The sequence below is a fragment of the Leucoraja erinacea genome, chromosome 1, assembly GCF_028641065.1.
Source record: "Leucoraja erinacea ecotype New England chromosome 1, Leri_hhj_1, whole genome shotgun sequence".
NCBI classification, from domain to species: Eukaryota; Metazoa; Chordata; class Chondrichthyes; order Rajiformes; family Rajidae; genus Leucoraja; species Leucoraja erinaceus.
The window spans coordinates 140300289-140323584 of record NC_073377.1 but is presented as its reverse complement, the minus strand read 5'-3'; the positions used below and the strand labels follow the sequence as shown (position 1 = coordinate 140323584).

At 44.4% G+C, this 23296-nt stretch overlaps 1 protein-coding gene across 3 annotated transcripts in view; it reads right to left on the bottom strand.

The window, feature by feature from the left end:
* Nucleotides 1-23296, bottom strand: part of slc2a9l2 (solute carrier family 2 member 9, like 2) — a 309216-nt gene that overhangs the window by 136844 nt on the left and 149076 nt on the right. For all 3 annotated transcript variants that reach the window (XM_055644635.1, XM_055644618.1, XM_055644628.1), the window contains exons 8-9: nucleotides 17929-18116; nucleotides 11541-11651 (exon numbers count right to left, since the gene is read on the bottom strand). In XM_055644635.1, coding sequence (XP_055500610.1) covers nucleotides 11541-11651; nucleotides 17929-18116 — 299 coding nt within the window. The remainder of the gene's footprint in view (nucleotides 1-11540; nucleotides 11652-17928; nucleotides 18117-23296) is intronic.

Below are 23296 nucleotides of genomic sequence, written 5' to 3'. Positions count from 1 at the left end.
TGTGTGTAGAATGTGCTGGGAACCGCGGTCGGCGCGGACCCGGTGGGCTGAAGGGCTTCTTTCCCCGCTCCATCTCTAAAAAATAAATGTAGGATCTTCTACACATTGTCTGAGGAAACATTCCTGAATATATTTCCCAAATACCATCGTGTTTAAGCCCTTGGTACTATGACAGACCCAGTCTATATTGGGAAAGTTAATATCTCTCACCATCTTATTAGTTTTACAACTGCCTGCAAGCTCTTGGGAAATTTGCTCCTCTAATTCCAGCTGACTATTTGGGGGCCTGCAGTACACTCCCAACAAGGTGATCGTGTCCTGTCTATTTCTCAGCTCCACCCACACAGATTCACTGGATGAACTATCAGTAACGTCATCTTGGACTACTGATGCTTTAAATTCCCCTTAATCTAGTCCCGTTAATCAATATTCAAGAGAGAGTTGGATATTGCACTTAGGGCTAACTGAATCAAGGGATATGGGGAGAAAGCAGGAATGGGGTACTGATTTTGGATGATCAGCCATGATCATATTGAATGGCGGTGCTGGCCCGAAGGGCCGAATGGCCTACACCTGCACCTATTGTCTATGTTTCTATGTTTCTATGCAGTAAGGTAACACCCCTCCTCGTTTAGTCCCACTATCTCTCCTTTAACATCCATACCCTGGAACATTAAGCTGCCATTTTTGTTCCTCTCTTAGCCAGGTTTCTGTAATGGCTGCAACATCCCAGCCACACGTATCTATCCACACCTGAGTTCACCTGCCTTGGCGGTTAGGCCTCTTCCATTAAAATAAATTCAATTTAATCCAACATCCTCACTCCCTGTCATGCCTATTCTGTCCACTGGACTTTCTTCCATCACCATTCATACTGACTACTAGCCTCTCACCCCCTCAACCACTCCTAGGTGCCACCCCACCTCTTCATTTTTGTCTATACTTCCTGAATATTGAATATCCCGGCATGTTCAGCTCCCAGCCTTGGTTACCCTGGAGCCATGTCTCCGTAATCCGTAATTGATTGCAGACTTTCGGAGAGCTCCCGCTCCCCTCACCCCATTCGCCATCATCAACACCATCTTATCTGTGGAGTCATTTAAGTTCCTTGGAACCATCATCTCCAGGAACCTAAAATGGGGGACCACCATCGACTCCACAGTCAAAAAGGCCCAACAGAGGATGTACTTCCTGTGGCACTGAGAAAACACAATCTGCCACAGGCAACGATGGTCCAATTCTATACGGCCATCATACACTTTCTCCATCATGGTCTGGTTTGGTTCAGCCACCAAGCATAACATCCAGAGGCTGCAGCGCTTCATTCGATCAGCCAAGAAGGTTGTTGGCAGCAACCTTCCCTCCATTGATGAACTGTACACTGCAAGGGCCAGGAAGCGAGCGGGTAAGATCACCTCTGACCCCTCTCACCCTGGCCACAAACTCTTTGAAGCACTTCCCTCTGGAAGGCGACTCCGGACTGTCAAAGCCGCCACAGCCAGACATAAAAACAGATTTTTCCACGAGCATTAACTCTACTTAACATCCAAAAGTCTGTAGGTATTCTTCACTTGTTTAAAATTATAATGGTTTATTTCTAATTGTCTACAGTATATCGTGTTGTTTTCCTTGCGAGCAAAGCACCAAGACAAATTCCTTGTATGTATACATACTTGGCTAATACAATTTTTCAATTCAATTCAATTCATCTATATCATATCCCTTAACTACTAACTGCACAGTCAATTCATCCACCGTATTATGAATGCTCCTTGCATTAAGACACAAAGCTTTCAGGTTTGATACCAGATTGGATCCCACCCACTCGCAAATTCAGTTGAAACCCACCCGCTGAGACAATTGAGAGTGAGCTAATTAAAGTAACCTGTTTTATTGTCTGCACTGTACAAGCTAATAAATGTCAAACATGATGATTAAAATCATAAACCGATTGCTTACAGTATATTAACGCACAGGAGCAAAAGTGCTGAGCTATCTGAAGTAAACTCCAATATAAAAAATGTAATGATTATTGTTTCAATAAAAAAGTTATTTAAATCCATTATAATGATACCGGGGCTCATGTTGTCGACCTCCCCGTGGTGAGCCCTGTCAACTGGCCTCACTCAGTCAGGCAAACGACAACAAACAGAGACAGCAGCAGCGCCGCAGCTTGGCGCCAACCTGACATGCGCCCTTTTTAGGCCAGGCACCTACGGATGTCGAACCAGATGGCATCACCCTGTTGCAGACTGCTGCTGCCTCAAACGCAAGAAGAAGTAGATCATGATACTTTGGCTGGTTTAAAAGGTTCTTAAAGGAATCCCCAAAGAATGTTTTGCAAATCTCATTTCATTTGATTGCAGATATAGGGTGAATTGATGGATACTTTACACTGTATGCAATACATAATGGTGGCATTACTATGATGACTTCTCATCTTACCTGTAAATGTGTTTGACTAACCAAAGTTATGAATTATAGCTTCCCCGTGTCTGATATTTGAAACGGCAATAATATCAAGGACTGTGTTGTCAATGCAAAATATCCAGGTGCATTCAGTTTAGTTCAGTTTATTGTCACGTGTACCGAGGTACAGCATAAGGCTTGTTTGTTGCGTGCTATCCAGTCAGCGGAAAGACAACCCACGATCACAGTCGAGCCGTCCACAGTGTACAGATACAGAATAAAGGAGGTAATGTTTAGTGCAAGATAGTGTCTGGAAAAGTCTGACTAAAGATAGTTCAAGGTAGACAAAAAAGCTGGAGGAACTCAGCGGGTGAGGCAGCATCTATGGAGTGAAGGAATGTGACGATTCGGGACGTCGCCTATACCTTCACTCCATTGATGTTGCCTCACCCGCTGAGTTTCTCCAGTTTTTTTGTCTACCTTTGATTTTTCCAGCATCTGCAATTCTTTCTTAAAGATAGTTCAAGGGCCTTCAATGAGGTAGAAGATGGCTCACCGCTCTCTAGTTGGAGATAGGATGCTTCAGTTGCCTGATAACAGCTGGGAAGAAACTGTCCCTGAATGTGGAGGTATACTTGTTTACACTTCTGTACCCCTTGCCTGATGGGAGAGAGGAGAAGAGGGAGCGACCGGTCTGAGACTGGTCCTAGATTGTGCTGCTGGCCTTGCCGAGGCAGCATGAAGTATAGATGGAGTCAATGGAAGGGAGGTGGTTTGAGTGATGGTCTGGGTTGCGTACACAATTCTCTGCAACCTCGTGCGGTCTGGGACAGAGCTGCTCCCAAACCATGGTGCGATGTATCCTGACAATATACTTTCTATGGTGCATGTGTAGAAGTTGTTGAGAGTTGTTGGGGACTTGCTGAATTTCGTAAACCTTCTAAGGAAGTAGAGGCGTTGGTGTGCTTTCTTGGCCATCGCTTTGTTATGGCTGTTACAGAAGTTGTTGCTGGTGATATTTACTCATTGAAACTTGAAGTTTTCAAGCATCTCTACTTCAGCGCCGTCAATGTATTTCGGGGTGTGTGTACCGTTTCGCTTCCTGAAGTCGATCACTATCTCCTTTGTCTTGCTGACATCGAGAGGAAGGTTGGTGTCTTGACACCAGGTTACAAGGTTCTTATTCTCCTTCCTGTACTGATTGTGGATGATCAGCCATGATCACCTTGAATGGCGGTGCTGGCTCGAAGGGCCGAATGGCCTACTGCTGCACCTATTGTCTATTCCGTCCCTTCATTATTTGATATCCGGCCCACAACAGAGGTGTCGTCTGTGAATTTGTAGATTTGTTCTGTGGGTTTGTACTTGGCTCCATTGTCGTGGGTGTACAAGGAGTAGAGAAGGGGACTGAGAGCACAGCCTTGTGGTGCTCCAGTGTTGAGGATTATCGTAGAGGATGATTTGTCCCCAATCCTCACTGATTGGGGTCTGTTGGCCAGAAACTCAAAGACCCAGTTGCAGAGATGCATGCTGACTCCAAGTTCCAAGAGTTTGGAGTTGAGTTTGGATGGGATAATGGCTTTGAAAGCAGAGCTGTAGTCTGTGAATAGGAGTCTGACGTTGGTGTCTCTCTAATCCAGGTATTCCAGGGATGAGTGTAGGGCTCCAAACAAACTTCAAAGACTGAACAGCAGGAAGGTTTGAACATGTTAGTAAAATCATGTCACCACCATTCCAATGTTCTCCTGACTGACTCCCATCATTAGATGCCAGCTCAACAAGAAATCTGCTGCCCATGTCCTAACTCACATCATCCATTCAATATCATCACTTTGTTTGCTGACCTGCTTTGGCTTTGATCAGGTTCCACCGTTGATAAAATCCATGTTCATGTTTTCACATCCATCCATGATCTCACCCGTCACTAACTTTCACTAGTTTTCCTTACAAGACAGAAAATGTTATCGTTTCAAATGCCCATTATAATTGATTACTGATGCAGCCCTTTGAATGTTTTATTGTTGTATGTACATGTGCAATTCAACTGTGCATTGAGTTGTGGCGAGGCATGGTGGTACAGTGGTAGAGTTGCTGCCTTACAGCGCCAGAGACCTGGGTTCAATCCTGACTACTGGTGCTGTCTGTACGGAGCTTGTACGTTCTCCCCGTGACCCACATGGGTTTTCTCCCGGCGCTCCGATTTCCTCCCACACTCCAAAGACATACAGGTTTGTACGTTAATTGGCTTAGATAAAAATGTAACTTGTCCCTGGTGTGTGTAGGACCGTGTTAGTGTGCGGGGATCGCTGGTCGGCTCAGACTCGGTGGGCCGAAGGGCCTGTTTCCGCCATGTATCTCTAAACTAAACTAAATTATAGAAACTCTGGTGTCATTATATTACAGAGCTCTCTAATGACCAGACGGCTGTTCATATGAATTCCAAGCATTAGTGCTCGTGATTGTCCTTTGTTGCCAAAGGGTAAATTTACTCTGCTCTTTGTGGGTGCAAGTGAATCTTTAAGAACTGAGTATAAGCACCATATCCAAGGGAGGATGTGCTGGCTCTGGAGAGGGTTCAGAGGAGTTGTACAAGAATGATCCCAGGAATGAATAGGTTAACATATGATGAGTGTTGGGCCTCTACTCACTGGAGTTCAGAAGGATGAGGAGGGACCTCATTGAATCTTATCGAATAGTGAAAGGCTGGATTGAGTGGCTGTGGAGAGGATGTTTCCACTATTGGGAGAGTCTATGGATTTTTTTAAGGCAGAGATAAATAGATTCTTGATTAGTACGGGTGTCAGGGGTTATGGTGAGAAGGCGGGCGAATGGGATTAGGAGGAAGAGGTAGATCAGCCATGATTGAATGGCGGAGTGGACTTCATGGGCCGAATGGTCTAATTCTGATCCTATCACATGACCTAATTACCTTATGTTGACTTGAATGACAATATAATGGCATGGTTGGTAATTTTACGGGTGACAAAAAAATGGATGTACAAACTCTGTACAGCCAGCAACCATATTCTGGATCGAACCCGGGTCTCTGACGTTGATAGGCTGCTACTCTACCACTGTGCCACTGTGCCATCTTTTATGGACATTAATCCAGGACACAACTTGCACAGTAGTTGGCATGGTCCTCGAGTGCGCCTTCAAACGGAGAAATCTAGCGGCACGAGTACACTGTTTCTTTAAAATGGCAACACATAAAGGGTGGTGAAGAAGACATTTGGTGCACTTGCCTTCATGGTCAGAGCAGCGAGTACAAGAGTTGGGAGACAACAAGAGTTGACTCCAAGAGATTAATTGCATGACAGTTGAAGTTGTACATGAACAAAAATGGTTGCACAGGAGCTCATAGATTTCACTTCTCTTAATTAAATCTAGAACTCCAGACTTGTTGCTTCCATATCTGTGTTATACTCCAAGCTCAAGAGAGTTTATTGTTATGTGTACCAGAGAGGACAATGAAATTCTTACTTGCTGCAGCCCAACAGAGTATTGTAAACAAAAATACAGAACAGTTCAGTACAATAAACACATAAATAAGCAGATAAAGTGCAATAGGCTGTTACAGTTCAGAGTCTGTTTGTTGGCAAGTTTAATAGCCTGATGGCTGTGGGGAAGAGGCTGTTCCTGAACCTGGATGTAACAGATTTCAGGCTCCTGGATCTTCTGCCCGATGGTAGCAGAGGGATGAGCGTGTGGCCAGGATGGTGTGGGTCCTAATTCAAGGGTGATCATCCAAATGACAAGCAGCTTGGATCAAAATTGTAATTCAGGGGGAAATTTGCTGCCACTCTGACTATTATTCCATGACGATGCCCAACACAGGCGACTATTTGCGTGCTAGCCACAGAAGCAGATTTACAAAACTCATATTACAATCGCTCTCCATGCTTAAATCTCTATTCTTACAGCAACATTTCTTACTTTAACTATGATCTTCTTAAACATATAAAATTCTTAAGGGGTGGGACAGGCTAGATGCAGGAAAAATGTTCCCGATGTTGGGGGAGTCCAGAAACAGGGGTCACGGTTTAGGAATAAGGCATCGGCCATTTAGGAGTTTCTTATAGCTCTTAGGGCTAACGGAAGCAACGGATCTGGGGAGAATGCAGGAACGGGGTATGTTTTCTATGTTTCTATGTTTCAACTCCTTTCAGTTCTGTCTGTTATCCCCTTATCATGTATCTATACACCGTAAATGGATCGATTGTAATCATGTTTAAGAAGTAACTGCAGATGCTGGATAAATCGAAAGTAGACAAAAAATGCTGGAGAAACTCAGCGGGTGAGGCAGCATATATGCAGAAAAGTCGAGACCCTTCTTCAGACTGATATAATCATGCATTGGCATTCTACTGACTGGTTAACACTCATGTTTTGTTTATTTTATTAGAAGTTAATACAGCACAAAACAGTACAGTGGAACCTAATTTTAGGTGCCAACCATGTAATACCGTAATCCATTCTATGTACAACCTCTAGTTTTATGTTATGAGAAGGAAGTAAGCAAGACAAGAAAAAGAAAACAATAGAAAGAGGAAAAAGTGGAAAAATAGATGGTAGAGAGTAGAAAAACGTGAAGTGTGTATTTAAAAAATAAAAAAGAAAGAGAAAGTGGAAAGTAGAAATAGAAGAGAAGGCCCCTTAAAAGAGAAATTTTCAAATCTGTATTCGGAGATGTAGATCTATCCGCGTCATGAACTGAAATCAGCAATCTTTACGGTACCGCTGCATCACATGATTCCAAAAAGTCGATGAAAGGAGACCAACTCCTTAAGAATTCGTCATATTTATCTATTAGTCGAAGTCTCATTTCTTCAAGACGTGCTATGCCCATCATATTCCTAATCCACATTTTAACAGTTGGTATGGTTGTATTTTTCCAAAATTTAAGTATCAATTTCTTTCCAATTATTAACCCATAATTAAAAAAAACATTTTGATTTTTATTTAAATTGGTATCTTCTCCTATTATTCCAAATATAATCCACTGACTGGTTAACACTCAACAAAAGCTTTTCACTGTACCTTGGTACACATGACAATTAACTAAACTAAAGTGAATCAGAATAGTTATGACACTTCCCTGGGTACATTTGATGCTACCAATATTTGGTGGGTTTTTTTGCCTGACGAGCAATATCTTATTAAAATCATTCAACAGTACTTCACATGGATTAATATTGCATTCAACATAAAATGGATAATTATTCCATTCCAGTCGACCAATTCAATACAAAAAGCCGGTTTCTAAAATTGTGACCTGAAAGGCATAACATATATTAATATAATACTAACTACACTGTGATTGGTTCCTGTAGATGTGATTTTAGTCAAATATGTCAAATGGTCAAGGGGTTTTAAATAGTGTGGCTGAATGGAAGATCCTTGAAATCACTTAGATTTATGATATACAGTCACTCCAAAAGAGCAGACATTATAGTGCATGGATATAGCTAGTAAGCAGGCCCTTCGGCCTACCGTGTCCACGCCGACCAGCGCCTTAACGCTATCCTATAAACATTAGGGACAATTTACAATCATACCAAGCCAATTAGCCTCCAATCATGTATGTCTTTGGACTGTGGAAGGAAACTGAAGATCTCGGAGAAAACCCATGTGGTCTGGGGAGAACATATAAACTCCATAGTCGGGATCGAACCCGCAAGTCTGAAAGCGCTGTATGACAGCAACTCTAGCCAGCAACGATGATCAAGGAAAGGTGGAACCAACAATGGTCCATTGTTGCCTATGGAGAAGGTGATAACATGTGGATACAAACACCAAGAGCAAGCAGGATGGCAGTGAAACTAGTAGAACAACTAGGATGGGGGAGGGACGGAAAGAGAGGGAAGGCTCGGGTTGCTTGAAGTTAGAGAAGTCAATGTTCATACTGCTGGGGTGTAAGCTGCCCAAGTGGAATACGAGGTGCTGTTCCTCCAATTTGCATTGGGCCTCACTCTGACAATGGAGGAGGCCCAGGGCAGCAAGGTCAGTGCGGGAAGGGGGAGTTAAGGGCCTGTCCCACTTTCCCGAGTTATTCACAAATTCTCCCGAGTTTTCCCCTTGATTCAAACTCGCAGAATGTTCGTAACAAGTCCGTAGGAGGCCGTATGAGTCCGTGGATATATCGTAGCAGCTCATAATGCCAGCCATAGGTACTCGGGGCTATTTTTAAATCGTTTTATCAGGATCGATAAAATGTCCCGATTTACCTGATGCCCCGAGTACCTATGGCTGGCATAACGAGCTGCTACGATATATCCATGGACTCCTACAACCTCCTACGAACTTGTTATGAACATTCTACGAGTTTGAACCAAGGGGAAAACTCGGGAGAATTCGTGAAAGTGGGACAGGCCCTTTAAAAGTGTTTGGCAACCGGATGATTGCGTAGGCCTAGGCGGACTGAGCAAAGGTGTTCAGCATTGCCAGACACGTTAACTGGTAAGAGCATAATGACATTTAAAAAAAATAGGAGGTAGACAAAAGTGCTGGAGAAACTCAGCGGGTGAGGTAGCATCTATGGTGCGAAGAAAATAGGCAACGTTTCGGGCCAAAACCCTTCTCCAGACTGATGCTGGGTGGGGGGGGGGGGGGGGGGGGGGTGGGGGGGTGGGAAGAAGAAAGCAGACTACCCAAGTGGAATATGAGGTGCTGCTCCTCCAATTTCCGGTGGTGCTCACTCTGGCCATGGAGGAGATCCAGGACAGAAAGGTCGGATTCGGAATAGGAGGGGGAGTTGAAGTGCTGAGCCACAGGGAGATCAGGTTGGTTAATGCGGACCGAGCGGAGGTGTTCGGCGAAAAGATCGTCAAGCCTACGCTTGGTCTCACGAATGTATATCAGCTGACATCTAGAGCAGCGGCTGCAATATATGAGGTTGGAGGAGGTGCACCTGGAACGACTGCTTGGGTCCTTGAATGAGTCCTTTTTATCATATGGCTTTGACAAGTTAACCAACAAAACAGAGCTAAGTTTAAAAAAAAACTACCTACAGTGTCATTCAGTTAGTCACAGGCTCATATAGCAACCACAATAAATCAGCCAAAAAGTATTTGTAATGTTTTAAAAAGAGTCATTTAAGTTCCTGGGAACCATCATCTCCAAGGACCTTAAATGGGGGGGGCCACCATCGACTCCACAGTCAAAAAGGCATAACAGAGGATGTACTTCCTATGGCAGCTGACGAAGCACAATCTGCTACAGGCAATGATGGTCCAATTCTATACACCCATCGTAGAGTCTGTCCTCACCTTCTCCATCATGGTCTGGTTTGGCTCAGCCACCAAGCTTAACATTCGGCGGCTGCAGCAAATCGTCCGATCAGCTGAGAAGGTTATTGGCTGCAACCTTCCCTCCATTGACGAACTGTACACTGCAAGGGCCAGGAAGCGAGCGGGTAAGATCATCTCTGACCCCTCTCACCCTGGCCACAAACTCTTTGAATCACTTCCCGTTGCAAGGTGACTCCGGGAATGTCAAAGCTGCCACAGCCAGACATAAAAACTGCTTTTTTCCACGGGTAGTAGCTCTACTCAATACCCAAAAATCAGTAGCCTCCTTTTGCTCTGGTATTTTATTTAATTCACATGTTTAATTGATGATGTTTTATTATTAGTGTTTAACTTTTTATGTATCATTCCTAACTGTCACTGTATGTGATGTTGTCACTTGAGTGCGGAGCACCAAGGCAAATTCCTTGTAATTGAATACTTGGCCTATAAACGTATTAATTAATTCATTAATTAATTTGTTCATCTTGGCTGATTGACCCAAACCTCTGTACATCTATATTACTAAAAGTCTGATCTTGACCACTTTTGGCTCGCTGTGGCGTGATTTCCGAGAAAACGCCGCCACCTGCGGCCGTCATTTTTGGCCACCTCGCTCAGAGTCCCGTCCGTCTTCCGGGACCATAGGATTTTTCCCATTGATGAAAAATCAGAGAGATATTAATGTTTAAAAAAATATTGCCATTCTCTCTACTGCCACTGCTGGTGGGAAGGGAGAGGGACTATAAAACCTGGAAGTGGTGTACCTCACTCAGTCTCTGCAAGATGGAGGAACCAAGAGGGTCAAGTCTCTCTGAACTCTGAATAACACTGAACACATGTCTACTCAACTGTGAGTGCCCTTAATGTGGTTTGAAAATGAAAATATGTTTGGTTTGACATAAAAATGCACTGCTAATGAAGTATAAATGCACTGCTAATGAAGTAAAAATGCACTGCTAATGAAGTAAAAATGCACTGCTAATGAAGTAAAAATGCACTGCTAATGAAGTAAAATTGCACTGCTAATTAAATAAAAATGTACTGCTAATGGTTGTTAGTGTTTAAAAAATGTTGAGAATCTCTCTCCTGTCAATCATACCGTGAAGGCCACACCTTTTCCGGTGGAAGGTGGAGGGATTATAAAACCCGGAAGTGGGGGTGTGGCTCAGTCTCTGTATGATAGGGGAGGGAGAGGTCACAACTCTGTCTGAGCTTTGAATCAACAGAATCAACTGTGTGGTGTTTTGTGTGGTTTTATGGTGATTTTATGGTGGTTTCATCTTGCATGAAATGGTATGAAACTGCATTTGAATGTTGTGGTTGTTGCACCCTGCATGAAATGGTATGAAACTGCATTTGAATTTGGTGGCCTTGCACCCTCCTTGAATGGTATGAAACTGCACTTGAATTTGGTGGCCTTGCACCCTGCTTGAAATGGTAGGAAAATGGATGGATTTGAATTTGGTGGCCTTGCACTCTGCTTGAAATGGAATTTCAAGGAATAACCGTGAGTCAACTGCCAGCCCACCAGCCATGAGTGAGCTGCCAGCACATCAGGCTTGAGGGACTCAGCTGCCACCCCAAGAATCCATTTGGCCCACAATGTCCATACTAGCCCTCTGGAGACCAGTAGTCCCTGCAGCCAACAACACCCATACCAGCTCTCCTGAAAGCCCCCCCCCCCCCCCCCCCCCCCCCCCCCCCCCCCCCCCCCCCGACTGGCCACCAATATTGGAATTGGTGGAGAGGTGGAATATTGCGTTGGGGGACCAGCCCTCCCGTGTGAACATGGGACCCGACGGGTCCCACTCAGTCTAGTTTAATGCTATAAATTTTACTCACGGAGAGAATTGAAGACACAACCTCAATGGCACCGGTGCTCAGAGTGATGTAGGGAATTTGATCCTTCCTTAGCCCTGCTTTGGCGAAGATGCTGGATGTGTAATACCAAATCTACAAACGATTAAAAGATAAACAAACACATCAGAAGCGAAACAACAATCTTCGGACACATACTGGAAATTGAGGGAAATGGCATTACCTACTTGGTGGACAACGTTTTTATGGAAAGGACGAGATTGACAACATGTTTTAACTTTATCAAACATACCAAAGCTTAGATAGACACAAAAAGCCGGGGCAACTCAGCAGGACAGGCAGCATGTCTGGAGAGAAGGAACGGGCGACACTTCAGGTTGAGACCTTTCTTCAGACCTGAAGCCGGGTCGCGACCGGAAACGTCACCCATTCCTTCTCTCAAGAGATGCTACCTGTCCCGCTGAGTTACTCCAGCCTTTTGTGCCTATCTTCAGTTTAAACCAGCATCTGCAGTTCTCTCCTACAACATGCCAAAGCTTAGATATGCATATGAGGACACAATTATAACGATTACGAGCGATCTAGTTCATTTTCAGATTACGAGCCATTAACAAGACATTAATGTTGGTTTCCTTGGGTGAAATATGGTAAATTATGACTAACATTCTCATGTATTTTCTGTAATTTTTTTGAAGGCGTTTCAAATCTTCTTTTCATTCCCTGAAATTCAATAAATAGTTTTTTTATTCTCATTTTACCTTAGCAAGGAAATTACAATATCAATGTCTTACAAATGAACATTACCTTACAAAGTTTGTTCATTAAGCTATGGAGGGCATTAAATCCAGTGTGCCAAGCACTGTATAGGAAGGGACAGAGCCACCTGTACGTTCAGAGGAGGATCCGTTATTTCAACGTCTGCAGTAAGATGCTGCAGATGTTCTATCAATCAGTGGCGGTCAGTGCCACCATCCTTGCTGTTGTGTGCTGGTGCAGCAGGGTGAAGGGTACGGATGCCAACAGAATCAACAAACTCATCAGGAAGGCTGGCTCGGTCCTGGGGGCGGAGTTGGATTTATGGGAGGTGGTCTTGGAGGGGAGAATGTTCTTCAAACTGTGGAGCATCTTGGACAATACAGCTCACCCCCTCTATGACACACTGGTCAACCTGAGGAGCACATTCAGCACCAGAGTGGTCCCACCAAGATTCAGGATGGAACACCACAGGAGGTCCTTTTACCTTGTGGCTATCAAACTGTACAATTCTTCCCCCTTCTGTCGTAGGGTAGACTGACTCCCCCCACCCACAATATTTGCACATCCCCAATCTTGGACTTTCCACTTGTCACTTTAATTTCATGCTTCATGTATCTTGTTGTGTTTTATGACTGTTGGCAGACCAATTTCCCTCCTGGGATAAATACATTTATAATGTGTCGTATTTTAACCTTGACCTCCTGCAGCTTGCTGACCGCCATAACGAGTCCAAGGCTGATGTCATCTTCCTGCCCTACACTCATCCCTGGAACACCTGGATAAGAGAGACACCTAGTAATACTTCTATTCATAGACCACAGCTCTGCTTTCTGTACCATTATCTCCATATAACCATATAACAATTACAGCACGGAAACAGGCCATCTCGGCCCTACAAGTCCGTGCCGAACAAATTTTTTTTTCCCCTTAGTCCCACCTGCCTGCACTCATACCATAATCCTCCATTCCCTTCTCATCCATATGCCTATCCAATTTATTTTTAATTGATACCAATGAACCTGCCTCCACCACTTCCACTGGAAGCTCATTCCACACCGCTACCACTCTCTGAGTAAAGCTCAGCCAAGCTCATCTCCAAAGCTCAACCAAGCTCATCTCCAAACTCATGGAACTTTGAGTCATCACTCCCCTCTGCAACTGGATCCTCGACTTCTTGTCCAACATGCCTTGACCAGATGAAACTCCATCTGCATTTCCCTGCCACATTTCCGACAGATCGTCAACCTGTTTTATCCTTTGACAACCCTTTTTCGCACTTTTTCGGTGCAATCGACAAAACTTACCAATCGCACCACCTAGATTGTAAACCATGGTGGTAGGATTAGTAAGTTTGCAGAAGATGGACTACTTCGGCTCATTTCCTGCTTGGCTTTTGGAGCGAAGATAGACACAGAAAAGATGGAGTAACTCAGCGTGGTCAAGCAGCCTCTCAGGAGAAAAGGAATGGGTGACGTTTCCGGTCAAAACCCTTCTTCAGACTGAGAGTCCGGGGGAAAGGGAAATGAGAGATATAGACGGTGATATGGAGAGATGTGGACCAAATGGTTGAAAGATATGGAAGAAAAGTAACGATGACCAAGGAAACAGTCCATTGTTGGCTGTGGAGAACAATGGGGTGACTGCAATCACTGCCCTGCCAACATACAATAATTCATCCGACTGTGTATTTCACGTAAGACAGACACAAAAAGCTGGAGTAACTCAGCGGGACAGGCAGCATCCTTGGAGAGAAGGAATAGGTGACATTTCGGGTCGAGACCCTTCTTCAGACTGGACCTGGACGTTTCACGGAACTGGATATGTAAATGTCTTTTGGTAAAACATGCAACTATCTCCCTCTTTCCTGTCACTTCTCTGCTCAATGACAATTTAGGGTTTAGAGTTTAGAGATGCAACGCGGAAACAGGCCGTTCAGCCCACCGAGTCCGCAGCGACCAGCGATCCTCACACATCATCACCATCCCACACTAGGGACAATTTCTACATTTACACCAAGCCAATTAACCTACAAACCTGGACGTCTTTGGAGAGTGGTAGGAAACCGAAGTTCTCGGAAAAAAAACCCATGCAGGTCACGGGGAGCACTCATAATCTCAGACAAGCAGCCGTAGCCAGGACCAAACCCGGGTCTCTGGCGCTGTAAGCACCATCAGGCAGCAACTCTACTGCTGCGCCACCGTGCCGACAATTATGCAATATTGTAATATTGCTGCTGCCTGGTTGCCATGGAGTGTTGCCATGGAGTGTTTGGCTTTAAAGAGTGACGACTTTTTATGAGCAATGAGCAGCAAAGTATTTGCAGCTGTCATCAATTGTGCCTGGACTCACAGGAAACCCTACAGCTCCCATTTTAGCCCTTCTTTTTGGGACCAGGCCAGTCGGAAGCTTTTTTCTTTGACACTAATTGCACAGTCACTGATGGGGATTCAATGCGTTACTGGTGCTAAACATTAACATGATGTAGCACACCAATAATAGATGAAATCTAGTTCCTAGGCAAGGCATTTTCATTCTAAGGTAAAGATCAACCTCTTCCACGCCAGCTGTTGTGATTTGATGTACATCAAATCTCCCCAGTTTACCGGTCTAAACATCTGTCGTTAAAATAAGCAGAAAATAGGCACAAAAAGCTGGAGCAACTCAGCGGGACAGGCAGCATCTCTGGAGAGAAGGAATGGGTGATGTTACGGGTCGAGACCCTTCTTCAGATCAGACACGTCACCCATTTCATCTCTCCAGACCAAAAACCCAACACTTTTCCAGTTCCTTCACTCCAGGGAGGCTGCCTGTCCCGCTGAGTTACTCCAGCATTTTATGTCGATCTTTGGTTTAGTTTCAGTTTAGTTCATTGTCAAGTGTACTGAGGTACAGTGAAAAGCTTTTAGTTGTGTGCTAACCAGTCAGCAGAAAGACAGTACATGATTGCAATCAATCCATTTACAGTGTATTGATACATGATAAAGGGCCAGTCCCACTTGGCGATTTATTTAGGCAACTGCCGGCAACTGTCATAGTCGGAGCAGGTTACCGAAAAAACGGCGATTGGACTAATGGGCCTGTCCCACTTAAGCGATTTTTTAGGCGACTGCCGGCGACTACGACAATGGAATTCACCAAAGTCAGCACCAGCGACAACCTACGCCATCCTGGCGACAACCTACGACAGCACCTATGTCAGGAGAAGACAAGCTACGACAAGCCCACGGTCACTGACTGTCGCCGAAAAATTTTAAACATTTCAAAATCCAGCGGCGAACAGAAAAACGATACGACTCTTTGGGCGACTGAGGAGACTCCTCCCGACCATACAGGCAACACCCCGGCAACCTTGTGGCGACTGCCTAGTCACCTAAAAAATTGCCTAAATGGGACAGGCCTTTAAGGGAATAATGTTTAGTGCAAGGTAAAGCCAGCAAAGTCCAATCAAGGAATAGGTGGAGGGACAGAGGTAGATAATAGTTCTGGTTGTGCTTGGATGGTTCAGTTACCTGAAAACAGCTGGGAAGAAACTCTGAATCTGGTGGAGCGTGTTTTCACACTTCTGTACCTTTTGCCTGATAAATCAGCATCTGCAGCATCTACACATTAAAATAAGCAGGTACCCAGTAGCCCAACCACATGCCCTATTTGGATGGCATCAACTATACCAGGTGCTGGTGGTAGGTTTAATCTTAGGTTAAGAAAGAACTGCAGATGCTGGTAAAATCAAAGTTGGACACAAAATGCTGGAGTAACTCAGCGGGTGAGGCAACATGTATGGAGAGAAGGAATTGGCGACGTTTCAGGTTGAGACCTTCTCGACCCAAAATCGGCAATTCCTTCTCTCCCTAGATGCTGCCTCTCTCGTTTAATTTTAAGTTTATTAATATTACATGTCCCGAGGTGCAATAGGAGAGCCTTCCTCTGCAAATTATGCAATCAAATCAGATAATACTGTACATAGATACCATCAAGGCAAATTCACGCTCAATATTTAGCGCAAAGGGGAAGATACAGAGTGCAGAATATAGTTCTCAGCATTGTAGCGCATCAGTTCCAGAGACAAAGTGCAATGTTCGCAATGGGACACAAGTGAATCGGACAGTACCCTAGCTTATGGAATGATGGTCCAGAAACCTGATAACAGGGGAAGAAGCCATTCCTGAGTCTGGAGTGCACGCTTGCAAGCTTCTGTACCGCCCGTCCAATGGAAATGGGGAGAAAAAGGAATGACTGGGCTGGGTCAAGTCTCAGATAATGTTTATGCAAGGGCTTCCAGATGTAAGGAACTCAGCGAGTTACTCCAGCACTTTGTGTCTTTGCTAACATTAGCTGCTTTTCCAAGGCAGCATGAAATGTAGATGGAGTCAATGGTATGGAGTCTGACTTCAGTGATGGGCTGAGCTACATCCACAACATTCATCACGAAGAGTGGGACACCATCACCTTATTGGATTCTGCGGAGCCAGTGGAAATTTCTTCCATGCACATTTTCATTGCTAGATGGGAATGTAGTGCATGGATTCCGATTGCAGCAAATTGCAACGAATTGTGGACGCAGCCCAGACCATCACACAAACCAACCTCCCTCCTATTGACTCCATTTACACCTCACGCTGCCTCGGCAAGGCCAGCAGCATAATCAAGGACAAGTCGCACCCTGGCCACTCCCTCTTCTCCCCTCTCCCCTCTCCCATCAGGCAAAGGGTATAGATGTGTGAAAACGCACACCACCAGATTCAGGGACAGTTTCTTCCATGCTGTTATCAGGCAACTGAATCATCCTACCACAACCAGAGAGCAGTGCCAAACTACTATCTACTGCTTTGGTGACCCTCGGACTATCCTTGATTGGGCTTTGCTGGTTTTACCTTGCACTAAACATTATTCCCTTATCATTTATTTATGCACTGTAAATGGTTCGATTGTAATCACATATTGACTTCCAGCTGACTGGTTAGCATGCAGAAAAAGCTTTTCACTGTACCTCGGTTCACGTGACAATAAACTAAACTGAACTGGTTTATATACTCCGCATCCCAGGCCTTGATAAGCCAAAAACAGTCACCACCCCAGTCACAGCAGGGCCAAACTGGTCAACACACATTAAGGGCCTGTCCCACTTTCACGACCTAATTCACGACCTTTGTCGAGTTTACCCTTGACTCGTACTTGCAGCATGGTCGTCACGAGGTTGTCGGAAGTCGTAGGTAGGTCGTAGGAGGTAGTAGGTAGGTCGTAGCAGGCCGTGATGCTAGTCGTAGGTACTCGTGGCATCAAGTAGGTCGGGCCGTTTTTCTTGCTTGATGAAAAATGTCCACGAGTAGAAAAGGTGAATTAGGTTGTGAAACTGGGACAGGCCCTTTAGCTGTCTGAGTTCTTCTGGTGTTCATAAGGTCATAGGTGATCGGAGTAGAATTAGGCCATTTGGCCTATCAAGTCTACTCTGCCATTCAATCATGGCTGATCTATCTCTCCCTCCTAACCCCATTCTCCTGCCTTCTCCCCATAACCTCTGATACCAGTACTAATCAAGTTCTTGCCTCAGTGTTGCCTGATTGTTCCTTTGTGGTTTTGTATTCATTGCCTCTTAACATACAGTCATGATAAGACTATGCTGCACGCCAGAAATAAAAGTGTGCACATTTACACTTACAGCATTCAACCCGCAGAGTTGATAGCAGGACATGGCGACGACGGTCGTGATGAGTTGCCACCGGACAGACCGATTTTGCAGCAACTCCAACACCGAAGCTACGTGAACTTCACTCTGGACTCTTCTCTCGGACAGGACTTCTTCCATTTCCTCTGTGACATCTTCTTTTCCAAGAAAGACTTGAAATGCTGCAAGAAATGATGGGGTCAGTGATTTCTGTAGTCATGCCAAGGACTCTCTGACTACACTGACAACAAGACATTGTTTTGATTCTACTTTTGGTGGACTTCCCTCACCTGTGAACACAATAGATTATAATGATGTCGTAAGGTCATAAGGTCATAAGTGATACGAGCAGAATTAGGCCATTCGGCCCATCAAGTCCACCGCCATTCAATCATCTCCTAACCCCGTTCTCCTGCCTTCTCCCTATAACCTCTGACACCCGTACTAATCAAGAATCTATCTATCTTTGCCTTAAAAATAACCATTGACTTGGCCTCCACAGCCTTCTGTGGCAAAGAATTCCTCATGAACAAAGCCATGGTATATCTCTTTGGATATTGGGGGTTCAGTATTGATGTGGATAGAGAACTGGCTGGCAAACAGGAAGCAAAGAGTAGGAGTAAACGGGTCCTTTTCACAATGGCAGGCAGTGACTAGTGGGGTACCGCAAGGCTCAGTGCTGGGACCCCAGCTATTTACAATATATATTAATGATCTGGATGAGGGAATTGAAGGCAATATCTCCAAGTTTGCGGATGACACTAAGCTGGGGGGCAGTGTTAGCTGTGAGGAGGATGCTAGGAGACTGCAAGGTGACTTGGATAGGCTGGGTGAGTGGGCAAATGTTTGGCAGATGCAGTATAATGTGGATAAATGTGAGGTTATCCATTTTGGTGGCAAAAATGGGAAAGCAGACTATTATCTAAATGGTGGCCGATTGGGAAAGGGGGAGATGCAGCGAGACCTAGGTGTCATGGTACACCAGTCATTGAAGGTAGGCATGCAGGTGCAGCAGGCAGTGAAAAAAGCGAATGGTATGTTAGCTTTCATTGCAAAAGGATTTGAGTATACAAGCAGGGAGGTTCTATTGCAGTTGTACAGGGTCTTGGTGAGACCACACCTGGATTATTGCGTACAGTTTTGATCTCCAAATCTGAGGAAGGACATTATTGCCATAGAGGGAGTGCAGAGAAGGTTCACCAGACTGATTCCTGGGATGTCAGGACTGTCTTATGAAGAAAGACTGGATAGACTTGGTTTATACTCTCTAGAATTTAGGAGATTGAGAGGGGATCTTATAGAAACTTACAAAATTCTTAAGGGGTTAGACAGGCTAGATGCAGGAAGATTGTTCCCGATGTTGGGGAAGTCCAGGACAAGGGGTCGCAGCTTAAGGATAAGGGGGGAAATCCTTTAAAACCGAGATGAGAAGAACTTTTTTCACACAGAGAGTGGTGAATCTCTGGAACTCTCTGCCACAGAGGGTAGTTGAGGCCAGTTCATTGGCTATATTTAAGAGGGAGTTAAATGTGGCCCTTGTGGCTAAGGGGATCAGAGGGTATGGAGAGAAGGCAGGTACGGGATACTGAGTTGGATGATTAGCCATGATCATATTGAATGGCGGTGCAGGCTCGAAGGGCCGAATGGCCTACTCCTGCACCTAATTTCTATGTTTCTATGTTTCTATATACAGCTGTCCTCATTGAAAATCCATTTGAAAAGATTTATTTTGATCACTTCACAATATATTTCTTGTACCAACAATTATTTCTTACTTTCTAAATCATGCTATTAATAGACTCGCACATTAATAGGCCATTACTGCTGTAATGAACAGAATATGTACAATCGATCTAACAGAGGCATGGCTTTTTGCTTCTCAAACTGGAGGTTTCCATGGTTTCCATGCCAGTGATTAAACAGAGGAACTTATCGACGCCATGACTAACGATGTAGGAAGGAACTGCAGATGCTGGTTTAAATCTAAGGTAGACACACAATGCAGGAGTAACTCAGTGGGACAGGCAGCATCTCTGGAGAGAGGGAATGGGTGATGTTTCAGGTAGAGACCCTTCTTCGGATTCGACCCAAAACGTCACCCATTCCTTCTCTCCAGAGATGATGCCTGTTCCGCTGAGTTACTCTAGCATTTAGTGTCTTTCTTCCCAGACTAAAGATGTTCTATCCTATTGCAGCCACATAACCAGCGTAAACACAGATGAGTGGCTTTGAGTGGCTTCAAATGGAGGAGGACTGGACAATTTTTGTGCCTTCCACCACAGCGATGAATGCTGTGGTGAATGTTTGTGTTAAATTTTTATTGTGTTTTTGTGTGTTCTTTCTCATTGTACCGCTGCTAGCAAATTCATTTAACTTGCACTTTATGTGCAATGTGACGAATAAAACCGTATTGTATTGTATTGTATTGTATCAGAACAACAATATTTTGATTTATAATCCACCGTAATGGATTCGCAGCCACCAGTTTTCTGGTATTTCTGTACAAAACGTCACATTCTGTCATATGTGGAGAAGTATTACAGGCTGTTAATTAAAGCATTATCACTTCTGGGTGGGTAACCTGTGGAGGCAAATTAAATTACTCAGATCTAAAGTCGTTAACAGTTTATTTTTCCACCGCTGATTTGGGCCACTGCTTCAATTTCAGTATCTGCTGGAGAGGGTGCAGATGAGATTCACCAGGATTGTTTCAGTCATGAGGAGAGACTGGAGAGGCTGAATCTATTTTTCCGGAAGCAGGGTGGCACGGTGGCTCAGCGGTAGAGTTACTGCCTTACAGCGCCAGTGACCCGGGTTCAATCCTGACTACGGGTGCTGTTTGTACGTTCTCCCCGTGACCAACGTGGGTTTTCTCCACGATCTTCGGTTTCCTCCCACACCCCAAAGATGTACAGATTTGTAGGTTAATTGGCTTGGTGAATGCAAAAATTGGCCCTAGTGGGTGTAAGGTAATGTTAATGTGCGGAGATCGCTGGTCGGCGCAGACCCGGTAGGCCAAAGGGCATGTTTCCGTGCTGTATCCCTAAATTAAATGAAACTAAACTAAATAACTACCATATGTTTGGATGTCAAAAAGAAGTTTGTTCTGCACAGGGCCTTTCCCTGGAACCTGGGGGCCTGGGATCTCATGGAGACAACAATCTCAAGGACCCTGGGATCTCCTGGAGTTACATGGAAAAGCATGAAGGTATTAGGGATAGACTAGGCAAAGAGGGAGGTCTTGGCTCACAAACTTACTGGAGCTTTTTGAGGAGGTGATGATGATGATGATGATAGGGCAGTGGATGTTGTCACCATGAACTTTAGTGAAGCATTCAGCAAGTGCCTCAGTGATATGCTGGTTCAGAAGATTAAGGCATATGGATGCCATGAAGACATGGTAGATTGGATTCACAATTGGCTTTGCCACCAAAGACAGAATGTAGTAAGAAGGAACTTCAGATGCTGGTTTAATCTGGAGATAGACACACAAAGCTGGAGTAACTCAGCGGGACAGCCAGCATCTCTGGAGAGAAGGAATAGGTGAAGTTTCAGGTCGAGACCCTTCTTCAGGCTGAGAGTCAGGGGAAAAGGAAACGAGAGATGTAGACGGTAATGTAGAGAGATATAGAACAAATGAATGAAAGACATGCAAAAAAGTTACGATGATTAAGGCAACAGGCCATTGTTAGCTGTGTGCAAGGGTAGACAAGTACAGATGTGGCTCAACAAGACGACTTTGAAGCTGGTACGACCTGGGTGGGTGGAGGGATGGAGAGAGAGGGGATGGAAGGAGTACCTGAAGTTAGAGAAATTAATATTCATACCACTGGTATGAATGTAGTGGTGAAGGGTCCAATAATTTTGACTGGAGGTAAGCGACCAGTGGTGTTCAGAGCTGACGCATCTGTTGATTGTGATATATATATATATATATATATATTGGTGACCTTCGGACTATCTTTGATCGGACTTTGCTGGCTTTACCTTGCACTAAACCTTATTCCCTTAATATGTATCTATGCACTGCAAATGGATGCAAAGACATGTATTGTCTTTCTGCTGACTAGTTAACACGCAACAAAAGCTTTTCACTGTACCTCGGTACACATGACAATAAACTAAACTGAACATATATAAATGTTGTCGGAAGGAATTGCAGATGCTGGTTTAAACCAAAGATAGACACAAAATGCTGGAGTAGCTCAGTGGGGCAGGTAGCATCTCTGGACAGAAGGAATGAGTGACGTTTCGGGTCGAGACGCTTTTTCAGACTGAATCAGGTGAGAGGGAGATACAGAGATAAAGAATGTAAGGTGTGAACATGAGACAAAGGGAATGAAACTCAAGGAAAATGTAAAATAAATCATTGTTAGGTAGGAGAAGATGACAACAAAGCAAACAGAGATAAAATGTAAAAACAGGGACTGGCAGACTAGTCGGAGAACTGGGAAGGGGGAAAGGATGGAGAGAGAGGGGAGACAAAGGTTACTTGAAGTTAGAGAAGTCAATGTTCATACCGCTGGGGCGTACGCTGCCCAAGCAAAATATGAGGTGCTGTTCCTCCAATTTGCATTGGGCCTCACTCTGACAGTGAATCAAGCCCAGAACAAAAAGGTCAGTTTGGGAATGGGAGGGGGTGTTAAAGTGGTGAGCATCCGGTAGGTTTAGGCGGACTGAGCGGAGGTGTTCAGTTAGACCTGTTTCCACGCTGTATCACTCAATGACAAAGAAATAGGTTAAGGATACTTGTAATTAACTGAATTATCAAATTGTAATATGTTCAGGTAGCACATCCATCACAGATTGCTATAAATTATATTCATACAAGGTTCAGTCAGAAGCAGATTAATAATTTAGATTAAACAGGAGGAAGATAGCCATGAAAAGGAAGAGATAAAGGGTTAATGCAATAAAACGAGATTATGGAAATATTTGCATCATGAGAGCAGCTTAGCTTCAGGAAAAGTCATATTTGCACAAAGATTAGAAACAGGATCTAAATTGTGCAAAAACGCTAACTTTCAAAGATGAAATGTACCACACATCTTTATGATTTATTGCTTTTCTATAATTAAAGGGCCTGTCCCACTTATGCAACTTTTTCGGTGACTGCCGGCACCCGTCATAGGTCATCACTGGTCACCGAAAATTTTCAACATGTTGAAAATCCAGCGGCGACCAGAACAAGGTACGACTCTTTGGGCGACTACTCACGACCATACAGGCTTCACCCCGTGACATGTCGCCTGTATGGTCGTGAGTAGTCTCCTAGTTGCCCAAAGAGTCGTAGCGTCTTTCTGGTCACTGCCAAATTTTCTACATGTTGAAACTTATCGGCGACCTATGACGGGTGCCGGCA